The 18148-nt window shown below is 42.1% G+C and overlaps 1 protein-coding gene across 3 annotated transcripts in view; it reads right to left on the bottom strand.

Moving 5' to 3' along the window:
* The window catches only part of LPCAT1 (lysophosphatidylcholine acyltransferase 1), a 212434-nt gene that overhangs the window by 63721 nt on the left and 130565 nt on the right, over positions 1 to 18148 (bottom strand). For all 3 annotated transcript variants that reach the window (XM_032766723.2, XM_032766721.2, XM_032766722.2), the window contains exons 11-12: positions 12256 to 12409; positions 5855 to 5953 (exon numbers count right to left, since the gene is read on the bottom strand). In XM_032766723.2, the coding sequence (XP_032622614.1) occupies positions 5855 to 5953; positions 12256 to 12409 (253 nt within the window). The remainder of the gene's footprint in view (positions 1 to 5854; positions 5954 to 12255; positions 12410 to 18148) is intronic.

The following is an 18148-nucleotide window of genomic DNA, read 5'->3' as shown; positions in this document are numbered from 1 at the left end:
CACTGAATTTGCTTTGGAAAAATCTAGTGTGGATAGCTTAAAACAGGGGTTTGGACCACTCAGAGGGCTGCAAGGTTATTACATGGGGGGGTCACGAGCTGTCAGCCTTCATCCCAAACCCCATTTTGCCTCCAGCATTTATAATATGTAAAATATATAAAAAAGTGTTTTTAATTTATTGGGGGGGGGGGTCACACTCAGAGGTTTGCTATGTGAAAGGGGTCACCAGTACAAAAGTTTGAGAACCACTGGCTTAGAAGAGGTTTAATTAACTGATATTATGAACAGTTTATGTCTCAGGTTCAAAAGAAAGGCTGGATTCCTGGCTTTACACAGCAGAGCAGCCTTGTGAATAAATCCATAGATGCTTGGATATGTCATGTGATTTCTTAGTAAGCTCTGAGGCCTCTAATGCCTTGTGGATACAGAAATTTAGCTGAAAAGCAGGAGAACTGTAGTTCAGACATGAGGATAGAAAATAGTTGTCTCTCTTTAAGGCATGGTGTCTACGCAAACTACCTAGCTGGTAAGAGAGGAACAAAGTTGCCATTAACTGTTAGCAGAGAGGACACACCTAGCTAGCCGATGGATTTTGTTAAGCAAGAAAGCTCAGAATTTGACCCTATAGGACAGGGAGGAAGGGAAAATGTAATCCTGCAAATGGAAGCCACAGATGAACCTAAAGTGCCAAAACCCCAATGGTATTGAGCCAAAGACGTGGCATGACAAAAATGCTTGTAAATGTACACTTGTAATGGATTTGATGGTTAATATTAATGATAATATTAACTCTTGTGACTAATGTGTTGCTGATACCAAAAATTGTAAAAAAAATGTACAATGTGCATGAGCTTTTGGAAAAACCCTTGAACATGTTGGGAGTAATACATAAGAACTCACTATGCGCTAGAAGGCTTTATGGTTACACAGTTTCATTACATGACAACATACTTTATGTTTAAAGGTCTTGTGATACTGATATTTCACAGTTAATGCTTGTAACCAGTCTTGATCTGTACACAGAAGAAAGGACATTACACACCTAATGTCCTGTATGAAAAGAGAAACTGAGGCACACTACCATGTTGCTTTCATGGCTTAATGCCAAAAATCCTACACTATGAAGAACATTAATATCTGATTTGATGTTATTGGGTTCCAAACATTTTTATGAATAAGTTAGCTATTTTTTATAGCTCATGGCAAGATCACATGAGGCATGCAGAAATTATGCTGCAAGAGGAGATCCAATCCATTATTGGTCTAGCCAGGTTTTACCTTGAATTTATAAAGGGATTAAATAATATTATTACTTGCATAATTAACCTTACAAAGAAAAAGCCTGTTTTGATCAAACTATGATTTTGATAAAGCATTTCTGTTATATACTGATACCTCTAATATTTGGTTAGAAGCTGTAGTAATACAGGACCAAGAATGGGAAGTTCCTATGATGCATTCAGCAGTGTCTGGGATACTCCATCCTGCATCAATTTTGTGTTGGGGGTGTGATGTTATCTGATTAAATATGACCACGCAGATCATTGTTGCTACCACTGTTACATAATTTCAACAAATCTTGTACAAATTATGTCAAGTAAGGTGTCTATGGAAAGGTTATGATTTGCTGGATATGATTATGCTATTTGTATGCATGTATCATTTTTGTATTTGAAGTTATGATCATTGGCACTATACCTGTATTTTAAATATGTTTGCTCCTGAGGCAATGCCCACAAGGTATTTAGCCTGCACATCTTGAAGGGACTATTCAAATTAAGTGTTCATAGTGGATATAAAAACCAAGGACTTGGAGGAGCTTTGGGGACTGTGCTAGGTGCTCTGGAATTAAGGCTGCCTCACAGGACTTTGCAAAAGGAGGGCCCTAAGTTTGCACATGTGCCACTGGTCTTGGCACTCAAGTCTGAGCTGACTTAAATATATGCTTCAAAGATCCTTCCTTCATTGCATTTTTGACCAGCTTCGTGAGAAACTTATGAGAATCTCTGTGGTGTGTTTCGATCAGGGAATGGAGATGCTCACCATGTTTCTTGGGCATGCAGGGAGGTATCTCTTGATGTATATTGCAAACATGCACATCATGAGGCTCCCAGCCAGAGAACACAATGCATAAAGCCATCCCTTCTTGGACTTGGTTCTGTCAAAGAGAGAATTTTTGAAGCCCAACATCTTGTTTCTTTCCTTCTTGGAAAACATCATGTTGGAAAAGAAAAAATAGAAAACCCTTCTAATTAAATAATGCACCAAAGCAGCAACAGTGAAACCTGAAGATGCTGAGGAGGTACAGGAGTGAGGAGACACTGATGTGCCAAACTGAAAGTACTGAAGATTCAAGATATCAAGTATACAAGATGCAGGCAAAAAGAGATCAAAGCTACAGAATGCCAAAGGAGCAGTGCAAAGTGCTGAGACAGCAGTGCTAAAGTGCCGTGGCAAAGGTAATGAATCAGTGTACTGCAAGCAAAGCTGCTGGAGTGTTAAACATTAAGCAAGGAGAGTGAAGTGCAGATGCACTGAAACAGGTGGCATGGAGGCATGGAAAAACCTACTTGAGCCCTGAATGAATCAACTTAGGCAAAACTAGATGTTGACTAGGAAGGTTAGACAGAAATAGGTACCACTGAGCTTATCACAAAGATGACCATGAAGCAGGGCACTCCTCTCCTGTCTGCAGCCAAGGAAGAACTGGCATAGAATGTCCAAGCAACGGTGACATAGTCTAAGGCAGGGGAACGTAATGCAGAGGCCTGGATCAAGCTCTATCCTGCTATTGTTGCCCTCAGTGGGCAAGAAATCTGACTTGTGGGAGTTGGAACTGTTTTGCACTAGATAACACAAACCTAAGAGTGAGAACACTGTACGGATGTCATCAACGTCTCCTTCATCTCAAAGTGCCAAACCACCATTTCAGCAGTGGTTTGGAGCTTCCAACCACTCATTACCAGCTTTCTATTCAGCAACTAAGGACTTGTCTACAAGGGTGGGGTTATGTGCTCTATAGGGGTGTGATTTCCAAACCACACTAATGTGTTGCACATTAACTGGTCTGTGTAGACCGTGCTGGTGTGCACTGAAGGTTCCCTAGTATGCTTCAACGTAGAATAAATAGTACCATGTTTAGGTATATTAAGGAACCTTTAATGCATACCAGCAAGGTCTACATGGACCAGTTAATGCACAGTGTGTGAGTACACTTTGGAAATCACACCCCTGTAGAGCACATTACCCCATCGCATACATAAGCTCTGAGACTGGTGTCTGTTGGGACACAGAATGCTAGTAAAAGGCAGCTGTGCTTCACGTAGGAGGAAGGAGAACTGGTCTAAAAGGGTCAAGGAACCTTAAGAAAAAGCAAAGACTGATAACAAAAATAAATTTTAAAATATTCCAAGTAGTAGGGAAAAGAAGTTTCTAACATTTCCCCAACTATTATCTCTTATCCCTTTGCAGGGAAATATTTTCCATTTCCCCTCTCCAAACTAAAGGCGTATTTTCTTTTTAAAATAAGGCATTTTAATGAATGAGCAATGCTTCCGAAGAGATAATCTATTTCAGGATCTGTATTAGTAGCCTACTTATGCATTTCTCAGATGGATGAAGGCACTTGGCATTTAGCTTTGGTGCTAACTTGAGCTTATATCTATAAGCCTACTAATGCACACTGTTGTGTATTATTGATATGGGAGGAAATGGTGACTATATCATTTACAATATCAGGAAGGGCATCGTTCTTTATTCCATTGAACTATGTCACAATACCTCTTTCTAAAACCTGCAACATTTTGACTGCAGCTAAAGCAGACAATGCTGCAAAGCATCAAGTTAACAAAAGAGTGGTGTAAGTTAAAAAAAATAAAAAAATAAAAATAAAAATGGACAACAGCCCCCAGTTCACATTATTTCCAGCTGTATGCTGCATCAAGTGGCGAAATAGTAATCTCTTTCTTATCTTCTGAAACACTTTGCTCTTTAAGAATTTGCAGTACAGCTTACATGGGTCAACATATGCCACTAGAAGAGCTGTTGTAATTAATCTAGACTTTAAAAATAGATACACATTACACAGAGAACAGGATCAAAAAAGATAGAGATGTCATGCAAAATACTTACAATGATATAACAAAGTCTATAATATACTTTTACTCTGATCATCTTTTATTCCTTAGCCACTCATGCTTATAATTCATATTTAGTTATGAATGCAAGACTTGCAAAATTCAACCAGAGTAACAACTCTAAGACTACATCTTTAATTAATTTAAGTCCTGGATAGCTACATCTCTTGCTTAAGGGTGTGGGGGTTTTTTTTGCAAAATTTGTATTTCACTTACAGAACTGATATAAGTGATACCATCAAAAGAACTCTTTTGCCAGTATTAGCTGCATCTACATTAGCAGGGATTGATGGCATAGCTATACCGGCAAATATTTTCTAGTGTAGATCTGGTCTTGGGATAACGGAGGACAAATATTAACCCCTCCCAATTTCTCCTATCCCCTCCCCCCCAAAATAAAAAAAGCCTGTTGAATTTCACTACTTCTGCCCCTGACAAATGCAAAGAAATCACAAATAGTAAAATAAATACATATGGGTTATTTCTTTACCACAGTCTCCCGTACAAACAAAGTCAAGTATACCCCAGTGTGGACAAGTCTCTCTCTGAGAAACTAAGATAGTTATAACTGGCCAAGTCACACACATGTTGTAAGCGGCTAACTGCCACCCTCATAAATAAGAGTGACTATTAAAGAAGCTAATATATCTTAGCTCTGACTGATAAGATCACAATATGACACAGAGCTAGCTAAAGACAATATTATATCAAATGAAGTATTAAGTTATCCTTTTTAATTAGAATGCAATGGAGAAAGTCACACCAACACTGCAAATATGTACCACATATTTGGTACACAAATAGACTAATGTGAATTTATTTTTAAACCCCTACAATATATCTTATTAGTGAATCTGACATTAAAGATTCCCCTAATGTTTAATATATAATGCTTTTTACTAGGACCTCAGAAGGTGAGCAATGATCTCCAATCAGATAAATTATTTTCCCTGAAAGACTCTAAAAAGTGATCCAAACTCTGCCAGCCCCTTCTCAGCTCAAGTCCATCCCCGCCTTCCCACTTCTGTCCCCACTCTCTTCCAGATCTTGTGCTAGTGTGGTCTATATTGATGGCTCCTGTGACTTACAGGAGTTGGGTGGGGTGGGAGGGAAGAGAGAGACTGGCAATCAAAGGCATCTCAGAGAAGAGCATCCCTGTGAACCACAAGAAGCCACAAGACCCTGGTGGTAGGGTTGGGGATGAAGGGAGCAGTAGCAATCTAAACAAGGAGATGAGGGAGAAAGGTGAACTCCCGTGAATCAAACGTAAAATTTCACCCCATAACGTAAGTTTCAGGAAATTTTAATCATGTGGGGGGAAAAGAAAAGGTTACAACCGAAACACATTTTAATAAGGCATAAGCACAAGGGATAAGGGGTAAGTTTGGAGGTTTCAGCATAACGGCTCCCAGTCCTCCAATGCAACATGCTAATGCAGACCCCTCTAGAGACCCACCAACTCAATGGGTCTTGGCTCATGCAGAGGAAAGCATGCTACAATCATATGATGGGACTAGTGCCTAAATCTGTATTTAATTACTTCTGAGGTGCTTGATCTCTGAAACTAAGCAATGTATTAATGCTTTTTTTAAAAAGTGTAAATGTGAATTAGAAGAATATATAGAATTAAATCCAGTCAAATCAAATTGATTTTTTTAAAAATAGTTCTGTATTTCCTACATATTGTAAGAAGAACGTTGTAAGAAGTTGCTACTTGCCTTAAATGCCAACTGAATTGTTTCTAAAGTTTTGGATGGTCTACAAACTACGGATAGAGCAGTCACATATTCCCGTAGATCAATTACACCATCTTCATTCTGTAAATAAAATAAAATAAATTATCAGAATTCTGTCATCTGCCTCAGAACTCCATAAACATTTAATAGCTATTAAAGGAATGTTAAAGATTATTAAATATACTAAACACATAAACCCACATGAAGATATTCTGAAAAATGTTTGTAAAATTTAGAGGTTGAGATTTTCAAAGATGACTAAAGAGTCAGATGCCCAATTCCCACTGAAAGAGGGGGGGCCTAACTCTCTTGGTTTTCTTAAAAATACCAATCAGAGGGTATAATTCTATGCCAAAATTTGCATTTCTAACTTGGAGTGGAGTGGACTGGACTGGAGAATGAAATGTACCATAGAAAGATATATACTGATCATATCTTTTCTAACTAACACACATGAAGCTCAAATTACTATGATCAAAATTCAGTCAAAAAAGTTTTAACAGTGAAAAGATTTTATTTTATTTCATTTTCTACCATGGTATGGAGAATGGTCATCTTCCTAATACCTTGTTTGGAAATGGATGTCAGTTATAGGGTTTGGTGCTGTTTTGAAAAGTTACTCTACAAAAGTTTTCACTTGTATCGCCAAAGATGTCCTTATGGATCTGATGGAATACATCACTATTTCTTCCAGTGAATAAATATACTTTGTTCTGAAGGATAATTAGGCAAGTTAAGATTCAATTAGCTAGAGTACATTTTGATACCTTGTCATCTTTGTAATGGAGATGTTACATAATGCAGAAGCTATGGACTCCTACCCAGATGTGATGTGTTAAAACCTGGTTATAGCATCCTGGGAAAATGTGCTGGTACTATCAAATGCAATCCACTCCTGGCATCCAAATGGAACATCACTCACAGTAGATTATGCAAATCTTCATAATAGGATTGCTACGTTCTCTGACCAGCAGTGAAATAGCTGACCTTTAAATCATCATCGCTGGGCATATGACTTAACAGTTCAGAGAGATGAAGAGGTATATACTTCAACTTTTCAGCAGTTCCAAGAAAACCAAAATTATCCTCCCATGAACTAGCAGACACAGTAATCACTGACATCAATGTCTTGGCCCAACAACCCACCTTTCCTTGCACTGACCTAAAATATCTCTATGCTTCATCAGTGAATTATGGCAGATGAAGCATGAAGTCAGATTCAAACTCTAGGATCGTAAAACCTGATTTAAACCCATCTGCTGGGTTTAGTACAGGATTATGCCACTTTGCTAAAGGAAGTGAAAGTCCCTGTCCTCTGCCATTACAGCTGCATAAATCAGCAAAATTATTTTGCATAAGGAACTTGCAAGTCACTTGGCTTACATAAACCAAACATCAGACTGGAATACTGATCACTGAAAAGAGCTCTCATCCCACTCCACAGAAAATTCAAAACATATAAAATGAACTTTTTGAAACAGAAAACTTAGATTAGAAAGCAATAACCACGCTGCCACCCAAATTTGGTCCCATTCCATATGATGAATTACAAAAAGCCCTGAAAATTGTTGAGTCATCACTTGCCAAAGAAAACTTCCACCCCAACTGATGAAAGCCCAACAGAACTGAACTCAATTCTTTTGAAATTATTGACACTTTCTTTAGAGAAAGCAAACCTGCCAGCCTTCCTGAAAAATGCAGTACCCTGCTGGAACCTCACCAACACTTGATACTGGAATCTCTCTTTACCTCCCTTTAGAATCACAGAATATTAGGGTTGGAAGAGACCTCAGGAGGTCATCTAGTCCAATTCCCTGCTCAAAGCAGGACCTACACCAACTAAATCATCCCAGCCAGGGCTTTGTCAAGCTGAGCCTTAAAAACCTCTAAGGATGGAGATTCCATCACCTCCCTAGTAACCCATTCCAGTGCTTCACTACCCTCCTAGTGAAAAAGTGTTTCCTAATATCCAACCTAGACCTCCCTGACTGCAACTTGAGATCATTGCTCCTTGTTCTGTCATCTGCCACAACTGAGAATAACCGAGCTCCATCCTCTTTAGAACTCCCTTTCAGGTAGTTGAAGGCTGCTATCAAATCCCTCCCCCCCTTCTCTTCTGAAGACTAAGTAATCCCAGATCTCTCAGCAGCTCCTTGTAAGTCATGCGCCTCAGCCCCCTAATAATTTTCGTTGCCCTCCCCTGGACTCTCTCCAATTTGTCCATATCTCTTCTGTGGGGGGGGGGGGCAGGGACGGGACCAAAACTGGATGCAATACTCCAGGTATGCCTCACCAGTGCCAAATAGAGGAGGATAATCACTTCCCTCGATCTGCTTGGAATACTCCTACTAATACAGCCCAATATGCCGTTGGCCTTCTTGGTCCTTTTCTGCAGAACTACTGCTTAGTCAGTCAGTCCCCAGCCTGTAGATGTGCATGGGATTCTTTCTTCCTAAGTGCAGGACTCTGAACTTGTCCTTATTGAATCTCATCAGATTTCTTTTGGCCCAATCCTCCAATTTGTCTAGGTCACTCTGCATCCTATCCCTACCCTCCAGCGTATCTAACTCTACCCAGAGCTCAATGTCATCTGCAAACTTGCTGAGGGTGCAATTCATCCCATCATCCAGATTATTAATAAAGATGTTGAACAAAACCGGCCCCATGACTGACTCCTAGGTTACTCCACTTCATACCAGCTGCCAACGAGACATCGAGCCCTTGATCGCTACCTGGTGAGCCCGACAATCTAGCCAGATTTCTATACACCTTATAGTCCATTAATGCAATCCATACTACTATAACTTTCTGGCAAGAATACTGCGGGAGACTGTGGCCTGGCCTACACTACGCTGTTAAACCGATTTTAACAGCGTTAAATCGATTTAACGCTGCACCCGTCCAAACTAAACTGCTCTTTATATCGATTTAAAGGGCTCTTTAAATCGATTTCTGTACTCCTACAAAACGAGAGGAGTAACGCTAAAATCGATATTACTATATCGGATTCGGGTTAGTGTGGATGCAAATCGACGTTATTGGCCTCATTATTTTACAGTAGCTACCCACAGTGCACCGCTCCAGAAATCGACGCTAGCCTCGGACCATGGACGCACACCACCGAATTAATGTGCCTAGTGTGGACGCTCACAATCCACTTTATAATATCTGTTTTATAAATCAGTTTAAGCTAATTCGAATTTATCCTGTAGTGTAGACGTAGCCTGTATCAAAAGCTTTGATAATGTCAAGATATGTCACATCCACCTCTTTCCCCATAGCCACAGACCCAGTTATCTCATCATAGAAGGCAATCAGGTTGGTCAGGCATGACTTGCCCTTGGTGAATCTGTACTGACTGTTCCTGATCACCTTCCTCTCCTCCAAGTGCTTCAAAATGGATTCCTTGAGGACCTGTCCATGATTTTGCCAGGGACTGAAGTGAGGCTGTAGTTCCCCGGGTTCTCTTTCTTCCCTTTTTTAAATATGGGCACTATATTTGCCTTTTTCCAATCATCCGGAAGCTCCCCTGATCGTCACAAATTTTCAAAGATAATGGCCAATTGGCTCTGCAATCACATCAGCCAGCTCCCTCAGCACCCTTGGATGCATTAGATCTGGACCCATGGATTTGTGCATGTCCAGCTTTTCTAAATAATCCTTAACCTGTTCTTTCATTATTGAGGGCTGCTTCCCCTCTCCCCATACTGTGTTGCCCAGTGCAACGGTCTGGGAGCTGACCTTGTCTGTGAAGAACGAGACAAAAAAAGCATTGAGTACTTTAGCTTTTTCCACATCTGTTACTATGTTGCCTCTCCAATTCAGTAAGGGTCCCACACTTTCCCTGATCACCTGCTTGTTGCTAACATACCCATAGAAACCCTTCTTGTTACACTTCACATCCCTTGCTAGCTGCAACTCTAATTGTGCCTTGGCCTTGATTACATCTCTGCGTGCTCGAGCAATATTTTTATACTCTTCCCTAGTCATCTGTCCAAATTTCCACTTCCTGTAAGCTTCCTTTTTGAGTTTAAGCGTTCCAAGGCAAAATTATTGAGAAAGCTCTAAAAGCCAAGCTCCAGATAAGACACAAATTCAGTGGACATCTTCAGTCCTCCTGTGATTAGACTTTAAACTTGGATATGGCATGGACCTCAGCCCTTGTAGTTCTATTAGATTATCTCCTCATGGCAATGAGAATCCCCCAAGTCTCAGTGGTCATCGAATCATAGGACTGGAAAGGACCTCAAGAGGTCTTCTGATCCTGTTCTCTACACTTATGTTAGGACTAATTATTATCTAGACAATTCCTGACAGGTGTTTGTTTAACCCGCTCTTAAAAACCTCCAATACTACTACTTGATAGTACTATCATACTACTTGACCCCTGCAGGTTTTGTTAACGGATCACTTAGATATATAATATGTAAGTGGGAAAGTAACATTAGTGTAAAACTCATGGAGTAGAGACGAGAACAGGTTTATTGTCTTGCACTAGTAATGTTTCCCTCAAAATGAAAAAAGATCACTCTGTATAATTGACCTGTCCTCTTAGTTACAAATACACCAATCTTAGTGTCATATGCAATGATTTTATACTTTCTTCTAGATCACTGATAAAGATAGTATTGAGAAGAACATGCAAGATCCCTCCCCCACCACCACACACACAAGGAACACTCCCTATATGTAATATACTTGAGCTTGTATAAGGCATTTGACTTGGTACTGCATAACATTCTGATTAAAAAAGTCAGTGCTATACAATACTAATAAAGCACATATTTAATGGAATGAGAAGTGGCTCAAAAGAGGGGTATTTTTAGTGAGATTCCACCTGAGCTCTGGACCGGATTAGCCAGTCACTGAGATATGGGAATACATTAACTCCTGTTTTTGAGGAAAGCCGCTACTACTTCCACACATTTGTTGAAGACCTGTGGGGTGGCTGACAGGCCAAATGGGAGAGCTGCAAACTGGTAATGGGTCTGGTACATGGCAAATCTTAGGAACCTTCTGTGGACTTTAGGAAAATTGATATGTGGAAGTATGTGTCCTTTAGATAGAGGGTGGCATACCAATCCCCTGGATCCAGCAAAGGAATGATGGCGCCCAAGGAGACCATGCGGAACTTCAAGCCCTTGAGATAGCAGTTGAGATGATGCAGGTCTAGGTTCCGTCTAAGATCCCCTTTGGCCTTTGGAATCAGGAAGTAACGGGAGTAAAACTCCCTTCCTCTTAGATAGTGTGGAACCTCTTCCACGGCTCCCACCCAAAGGAGGGACTGAACTTCTTGTTCCAATAGTTGCTTGTGAGAAAGATCCCTGAAGAGGGATGGGGAGGGGGCATGGGAGGGCAGGGTAGATAAAAATTGAAGGATATAACCAAATTCTATTGTGTTTAGAACCCAACAGTCCAAGGTAATGTGGGTCCAAGCACTGAGGAAGCGGGAGAGTGGTTTGGAAAACAAAGAGGTAACTGGATCCAGAACTGAGGGAATTGATATGTCGTCCTCAACAGTCTCGTCAAAACCACTGCTTCTAACTACCTGAGTGTTTAGGGACAGAATACATCAACCCTGAAGAGGAGATTGGTGGAGGGGTGTCTACTCACAATCCTTCGCTCTTCCTGATCTGCTGGTCCTACCTGGCAGGTTGCACAATATAGTGTCCCGTCTGTTGAGGCCTGTAGTGTTTTCTGGATACTGCCAGTGAATACAGACCCTAAGATTTTAGGGTTGCCTTGGAGTCCTTAAGTCCATGGAGTTTGGCATCTCTTTGGTCTGAGAAGAGCGAGGGCCCTTCGAATGGGAGATCCTGGAAGGTTTGTTGAACTCTTGAGGAAACCCTGAAGACTGTAACCATGAGCTTTTGTGCATGGTAATAGCCATAGCCATTGATCTGGCCCCAGAATTGGCAGCATCCAAGGCTGCGTGGAGGGACGCCCAAACTACTGTCTTCCCTTCTTTGAGCGAAGAGAACTCCTGTTTGGCCTCTTGAGGGAGCATGTCCTTAAATTTCTGCATCGCCTCTCACATATTAAAATCATAGCAAAGCTTGCTGGTTCACTATTTGGAGTTGTAACCCACCCATTGAATATGCTTTTTGGCCAAACAAGTCCAGCTTTTTGGGGTCCTTTGCCTTGGGCATGGGGTCTGGTTGACCTTGATGGTCCCCCTCATTGGTGGCTGTTTAGTTAACTGGATTTATTTAGATTTACTAGATAAGAAAAAAGCACAAAGATGTCAAGACTGGGATTTTAAAAAGTGCTCAGCACAGGCTGTACTCGCTCATAATGAAGTCAATGAGTGCATTTTTTAAAATCCCACCGGAAAGACATAAGAATTAATTTTTAATTCTCTGTAACATTCTGGTATTTCTTACCTCGACAAAAAGAGCAAACATGTTTTCTAATGTGTTAGAAACTGGGACTTCCAAGTATGCAGCAAACTCCTTAAGACTGACTCTTTTCCCTTTCATTTTCTTGGCACTTTGAGAATATCTATCGAGATCTTTTTCAAGCTTCTCTGGTTTCAGCCTACAACAACAAACAAACAACAAAAAAGGAAAACATTTGACATTTTCAGACTACTTTAAAAGGAATATTACAGACTACTTCTAAAATATTAAATGTTCCTTGCATTGTGTAAAACAGTGAATGACAGCACCGTAAGATATTATGCAAGAACTCGCTTACTTGTCCTGATTCACAATTAACCAAAATACTCGGGGCGCCATAATTAAGACTCCAAAGCCAAATCACCCAGTTAGTTTCCAACATAGCTCAAAAACCTAATATTCAATGTTATTATTTGTATTAAGTGTAGTATCTAGGAGCACTATTCACAGACCAGGACCCCACTCTGCTGATTCTTTACCCTTTCATGCAACTGTCAGTTGCAGACTATTAGTAGAACAGTGACATAAATGAATAATTATTTCCACTCTTGCTAATGTTACTGAATGAGAAAGACCTGATGCATGTTGTTTAAAACCAAGATTACTAATAGTGATTACACTCTTAATCCTGTTTGTCAGAGTCATCACTTTTCACATCCTACCCTGCAAATGCAGTTACTGACAGTATTTGGGGCCACCTACCAACAAGCAAGGAGGCCAAAAGATCCTTCAGTTGAGGCTAGTTAGTATATAATCATGAGTTCACTCATTTCCTTTCCAATTACAGAGCCAGACCTGGTCTACACATAAATTTTGTACTGGTATAGTTGTTTTGATTAGGGGTATGACTTTTTAATAAAAATAGTAATATAGTTAAAGTGCTAATGATGGAAGCTGAAGGCTTATAAAATGTTGTGCTTTGAGTTGCATGAAGTATAAGTTCTGTGCCCTTCCACCATAGCATCCACAAAATCTCAACCAGCAGATTTGTTTTGAATGGTGGATAGCCAAGTTAACTCAGGACAATGTGGCCTTTCCAGTCAGAGGGCAAATTTTTATTTCCAAAAGGTAAATGCAATCAATACAGTAGGGCAGTTTCTATGCCCTAGTTTGTTCCCCTTTCTGCTACTGAGGTTGCATATAAAGAGGGAAAGAAACCCACTGAGGATTCCCCCATGTTGGGACAATTATGGGTGGTTTACAGCTGACACAGTCAGGTCACGCAACTCCTTTCTTCCTTGCAGGCCCTAGTGTTGTGGTCTGGCTATCCCCAGTGGCTCAAGTCAGAGCAGTCCCTATCCTGGATTGGAGGAGACAATCAGGAAATCAGAATAGGCTGTTGATCCCTCCCCAACTCTCCCCCCCATTTCCTGGCTTGCCCACGATTGCTGCGAGGAGGGAGAGGGGGTGATTCTTGGCACTCCTCAAGGCTCTGCCAGGGGCTGTTGAGCTCCTATCCAGCTCTCTAGGAGGCCCACCACTCATTAGGGAAACACACAAGGCATCCAGACCTATTCTTTCTTCCCCTCCTATGATGCAGTAATCAGTCAATGGAGGATCTGCAGCAGGGAAGGGAGAATAGCCACTCAAGAGTGCTCTAAGCTCAGACCAGAACTGTTCTGAGGCTGCAGTTGAAACTGAAGGAGGCAGTTGGGGAGACAGTGCCCCCTAACCACTTCTCTACAACTATATGGCTAGTTCAAACACTTCAATTTAAAAATCACAAGATGCAACTTAGGAAGTACATTTCAATTCATAATCCAATACAAATTTCCTTCTTAGCACCATAGTCTTAATGGCCACAATTTAGAGCATCAAGGGCCATAAGTGGACCACAGGCTGGAAACCAGTAATCTAGAGATTTTGGCTATTGCAGTCTAATTGCACCAAAGTACTTGAAGCAAAGGTCTCAAAAATGTAGAGAACTGACCAGACCTGACTGGAATGGAGGATCTGAAAAGGATATCTGATGAGTTATTTGGATTTAGGAAACAGTTAGTGATTGCCAATGAGATATTCCCGCAAGCAGCTCCTTTGATGAGTGTAGTCAGTCAAGGAATTAACTAGAGTGTTTGGAAGCCAGAGTTCATACCTAGTGGGGTGATGTGTATTAGCCAACAATGGGCCTGCCTTGTGCCTTACTCTGTAATCATTAACGATAAGAACCAAACTTAACAGCCAAGGGAAATGTGTCAGTTTCATGCTACACAAAGGTAATCTGGAAAACTAGGAGGATCTTACAAGTGAGACTCCTAAACAGGTGGTATTTTTAGATAAGAGCACTTTCAAGGGTTGTCTGGACACCACCATTATGAGGCCTACATTGATAGGGATAGTCTTTTCTGACTTCATTCAAGGGAGATGGAAGCACCATTGCCATATATTGTGATTTAACTAGATGCCTAGAAATCTACAATCCCACAATCACATACAATTGGTTAAAAAAATCCTAGTTTAGAAGGGAAGTGAAAGCAACCATAAAAATGTATAGAGACACGCAGAAAAAAGGTGAAGTCAATAGCAATGAATATACATTAGAAGTAAAGAATGCACAAAATTGGTAAGGGAAGCTGTAACAGGGTGCTGGCTAGGAGATCCAAGCCAGGCCCCTGTTAGCCCAGCTCTGCTTAAAAGGGGGGTTAGGACTCACCCTAACCACCTGAGGGGATGCACCTGGGGGCCTGAGTGGCCAGCCTGCTATATAAAGCTGGCTGGGAAGAAGCAGAGAGGGAGAGACAGGAAAGGGAGGAGCAAGGAGCTCTAGATCTCTGCTGGCAGGAGAAGCTAGCGGTCTCCTAGGTGTTACTCTATAAGGTATGTAAATAGTAGGTGGTGGGGATAGGCACGAACAATAAAAAGACACTGGTGCATGTACTTTGGAGTAGTCTGACTGAGTTTGTGGAGGGGCTGGGAGAAGGCACCACTACACGTGGGGTCTTGTCCAGGATTTGGAGCCAGCGGCCATGGTTGGCAACCCTGGACATAGAGGAGACCCTCAAATGGCTGGTGAACCAGTAGGAGGGAATGCAGCAGGCTCTGCAAAATGTCCAGCTGTCCCACCAGATGGAGAAGCAGACCTTCCTGACCTGGCAGGCGGAACAGCAACGGAGCCGGCAGGACTTTATCAGGGAGCAGACCAACGCACAAGCACAGCTCCTAATGCAGGTGGTGAGTCCTGCAACTTGCCAAGGCATCCGACCCCCGGGCTGGGGACTGTGTAAAATGAGCCCAACGGATGACCCAGACGTGTTCCTGGGGACATCTGAGTGGTAGCCACGGGCACTGGGTGGAAGAAGACAATCTGGGCCCTCCGGCTTGTGCTGTACTTGATGGGACAGGCTCAAGCGGCCTACATGGCGCTGAGTGAGGAGCACACCTGGGATTATGAGACTGTACGAATTGCCATTTTGGACTGTGTGGGCCTGTCGGCCGAGTGCTATAGGCAGAAATTCTGGGCCATATGGAACCATTCAAGTAGTGGTCTTGCCAATGACATATACAGGAGTAGTAGAACCTCCATATGCCTATTTGATATTTCCTTGTTTATACATCTGGGGTCTGCTTTCGCCACAACATCAAATTGAGAGCACTTGTTCAGTTAGTTATCCACCATGACCCCTCAAGTCACTGTCAGAGTCACTGCTTTTCAAGATACAGTTCCTCATCCTGTAAGTATGGTCTCTGTTCTTTGTTCCTAGACCTTGCATTTAGCTCTGTTACAGTGCATGTTGTCTGACTGTGCCCAGCTTACAAAGTGATGTAGGAAACTGTTTAAATGGCATGTCCTTTTCATTTCTTAGAATAAAGCTTGCTGGAGTAGTATCTGCAAACTCTGTCAGCAATGATTTTATATATTCTTTCAGGCCATTGATAAAAATGCATAACAGCATTTGGTGAAGAACCAATCCTTGCAAGACCTCATTGGATATACAGTAATTCAGTGATGATTCCCCATTTACATATATATTAGGAGATTTATCATTTAGCCAGTTTCTAATCCATTTAATACAAGGATAGTCAATAGGTGGACTGCGGGCCAAATCCGGACCGCCAGATGCTTTGAACAGACCTCAAAATCTTTTTATTTACTTATCATCACTTTTTTATTATTTTCTCTGTAGGCTGGACCTTAACTACACCTCGACTAAGAAACTTGGACCTTGACAAAAAAATAATCGACTATCCCTGATTTAATATGTGCTATATTGATACTGTATAGTGCTAATTTCTGATCAGGATGTCACATAGTACTAAGTCACAAGCCTTACGGAAGTCTTAGGGTATGTCTACACTACAGGATTATTCTGATTTTACATAAACCGGTTTTGTAAAACAGATTGTATACAGTCGAGTGCACGCGGCCACACTAAGCACATTAATTTGGTGGTGTGCATCCATGTACCGAGGCTAGCGTCAATTTCTGGAGCATTGCACTGTGGGAGCTATCTCGTAGCTATCTCATAGTTCCCGCAGTCTCCCCCGCCCACTGGAATTCTGGGTTGACATTCCAACGCATGATGGGGCAAAAACAGTGTCGTAGGTGATTCTGGGTAAATGTCGTCACTCAATCCTTCCTCCGTGAAAGCAACGGCAAACAATCATTTCACACTCTTTTTCCCTGGATTCCCCTGGCAGACGCCAAAGCATGGCAACCATGGAGCCCGTTTTGCCTTTTGTCACTGTCACCGTATGTGTACTGGATGCCGCTGACAGAGGCGGTACTGCAGTGCTACACAGCAGCATTCATTTGCCTTTGCAAGGTAGCAGAGATGGTTACCCTCCCTGTTGCACCGTCTACCATTGTAAATTGGCGATGAGATGACGGTTATCAATCATTTTGTACCGTTTGCAATTGGAAAGTGGAGATGACGGTTACCAATCATTTTGTACCTTCTGCTGCTGTCATGGGTGCTCCTGGCTGGCCTCGCTGAGGTCGGCCGGGGGTGCATGGACAAAAATGAGAATGATTCCCCGGGTCATTCTCTTCTTTATATTTTGTCTAAAAATAGAGTCAGTCCTGCCTAGAATATGGGGCAAGTCTACTATAAAGCCAGAGAGCAGAGCCGCTTTGGGTCAGAGCCCCAGAGATCTTGCAGAAATGATGAGCTGCATGCCATTCAAGGGGGTGCCCCTGCAACAAACCCACTCATGGCTTCCTTACTCTCCCAATCATCCTGGGCTACCATGGCAGTGTCCCTCCACTTGTGTGATGAAGTAATAAAGAATGCAGGAATAAGAAACACTGACTTTTTAGCGAGATAAAATGAGGGGGAGGCAGCCTCCAGCTGCTATGATAGTCCAGGCAGGACATTAAAGGGTTGGGGGGAGAGGATCACAGCTACCCGCTGCTATGATAGTCCAAGGAGTACAGAATCTTTTCTTCAGACATGAAATGGGGGGGCGGGGGGGAGGCACTGATGGCGCCCAGGCTGCAGCTGCTATGATGAGGACGGTTACCAAGCATTTTGTACCGTCTGCCAGGAATGACAGGGAATCATTCCCATTTTTACCCAGGCGCTCCCAGCCGACCTCACCGAGGCCAGCCAGGAGCACTCACGGGCTGGTGACGGTCTTCCACCATTTTGTACCATCTGCAATCAGGAAAGGAAGGGAAGGGGATGCTGCTGTTCATCGCCGCAGCACCGTGTCTACCAGCAGCATGCAGTAGACATATGGTGACACTGAAAAATCGCAAGAAACAATTTTTTTCCCTTTTCTTTCACGGGGTGGGGGGGGAGGGTAAATTGACGAGATATACCCTGAACCACCCCGGACAATGTGTTTGACCCTTCACGCACTGGGAGCTCAGCCAAGAATGCAAATGCTTTTCGGAGACTGCGGGGACTGTGGGATAGCTGGAGTCCTCAGTCCCCCCTCC

This window comes from Chelonoidis abingdonii, chromosome 2 (assembly GCF_003597395.2).
Source record: "Chelonoidis abingdonii isolate Lonesome George chromosome 2, CheloAbing_2.0, whole genome shotgun sequence".
NCBI classification, from domain to species: domain Eukaryota; kingdom Metazoa; phylum Chordata; order Testudines; family Testudinidae; genus Chelonoidis; species Chelonoidis abingdonii.
The sequence above is the reverse complement of the archived record's forward strand: the minus strand, read 5'-3'. Positions and strand labels throughout refer to the sequence as shown.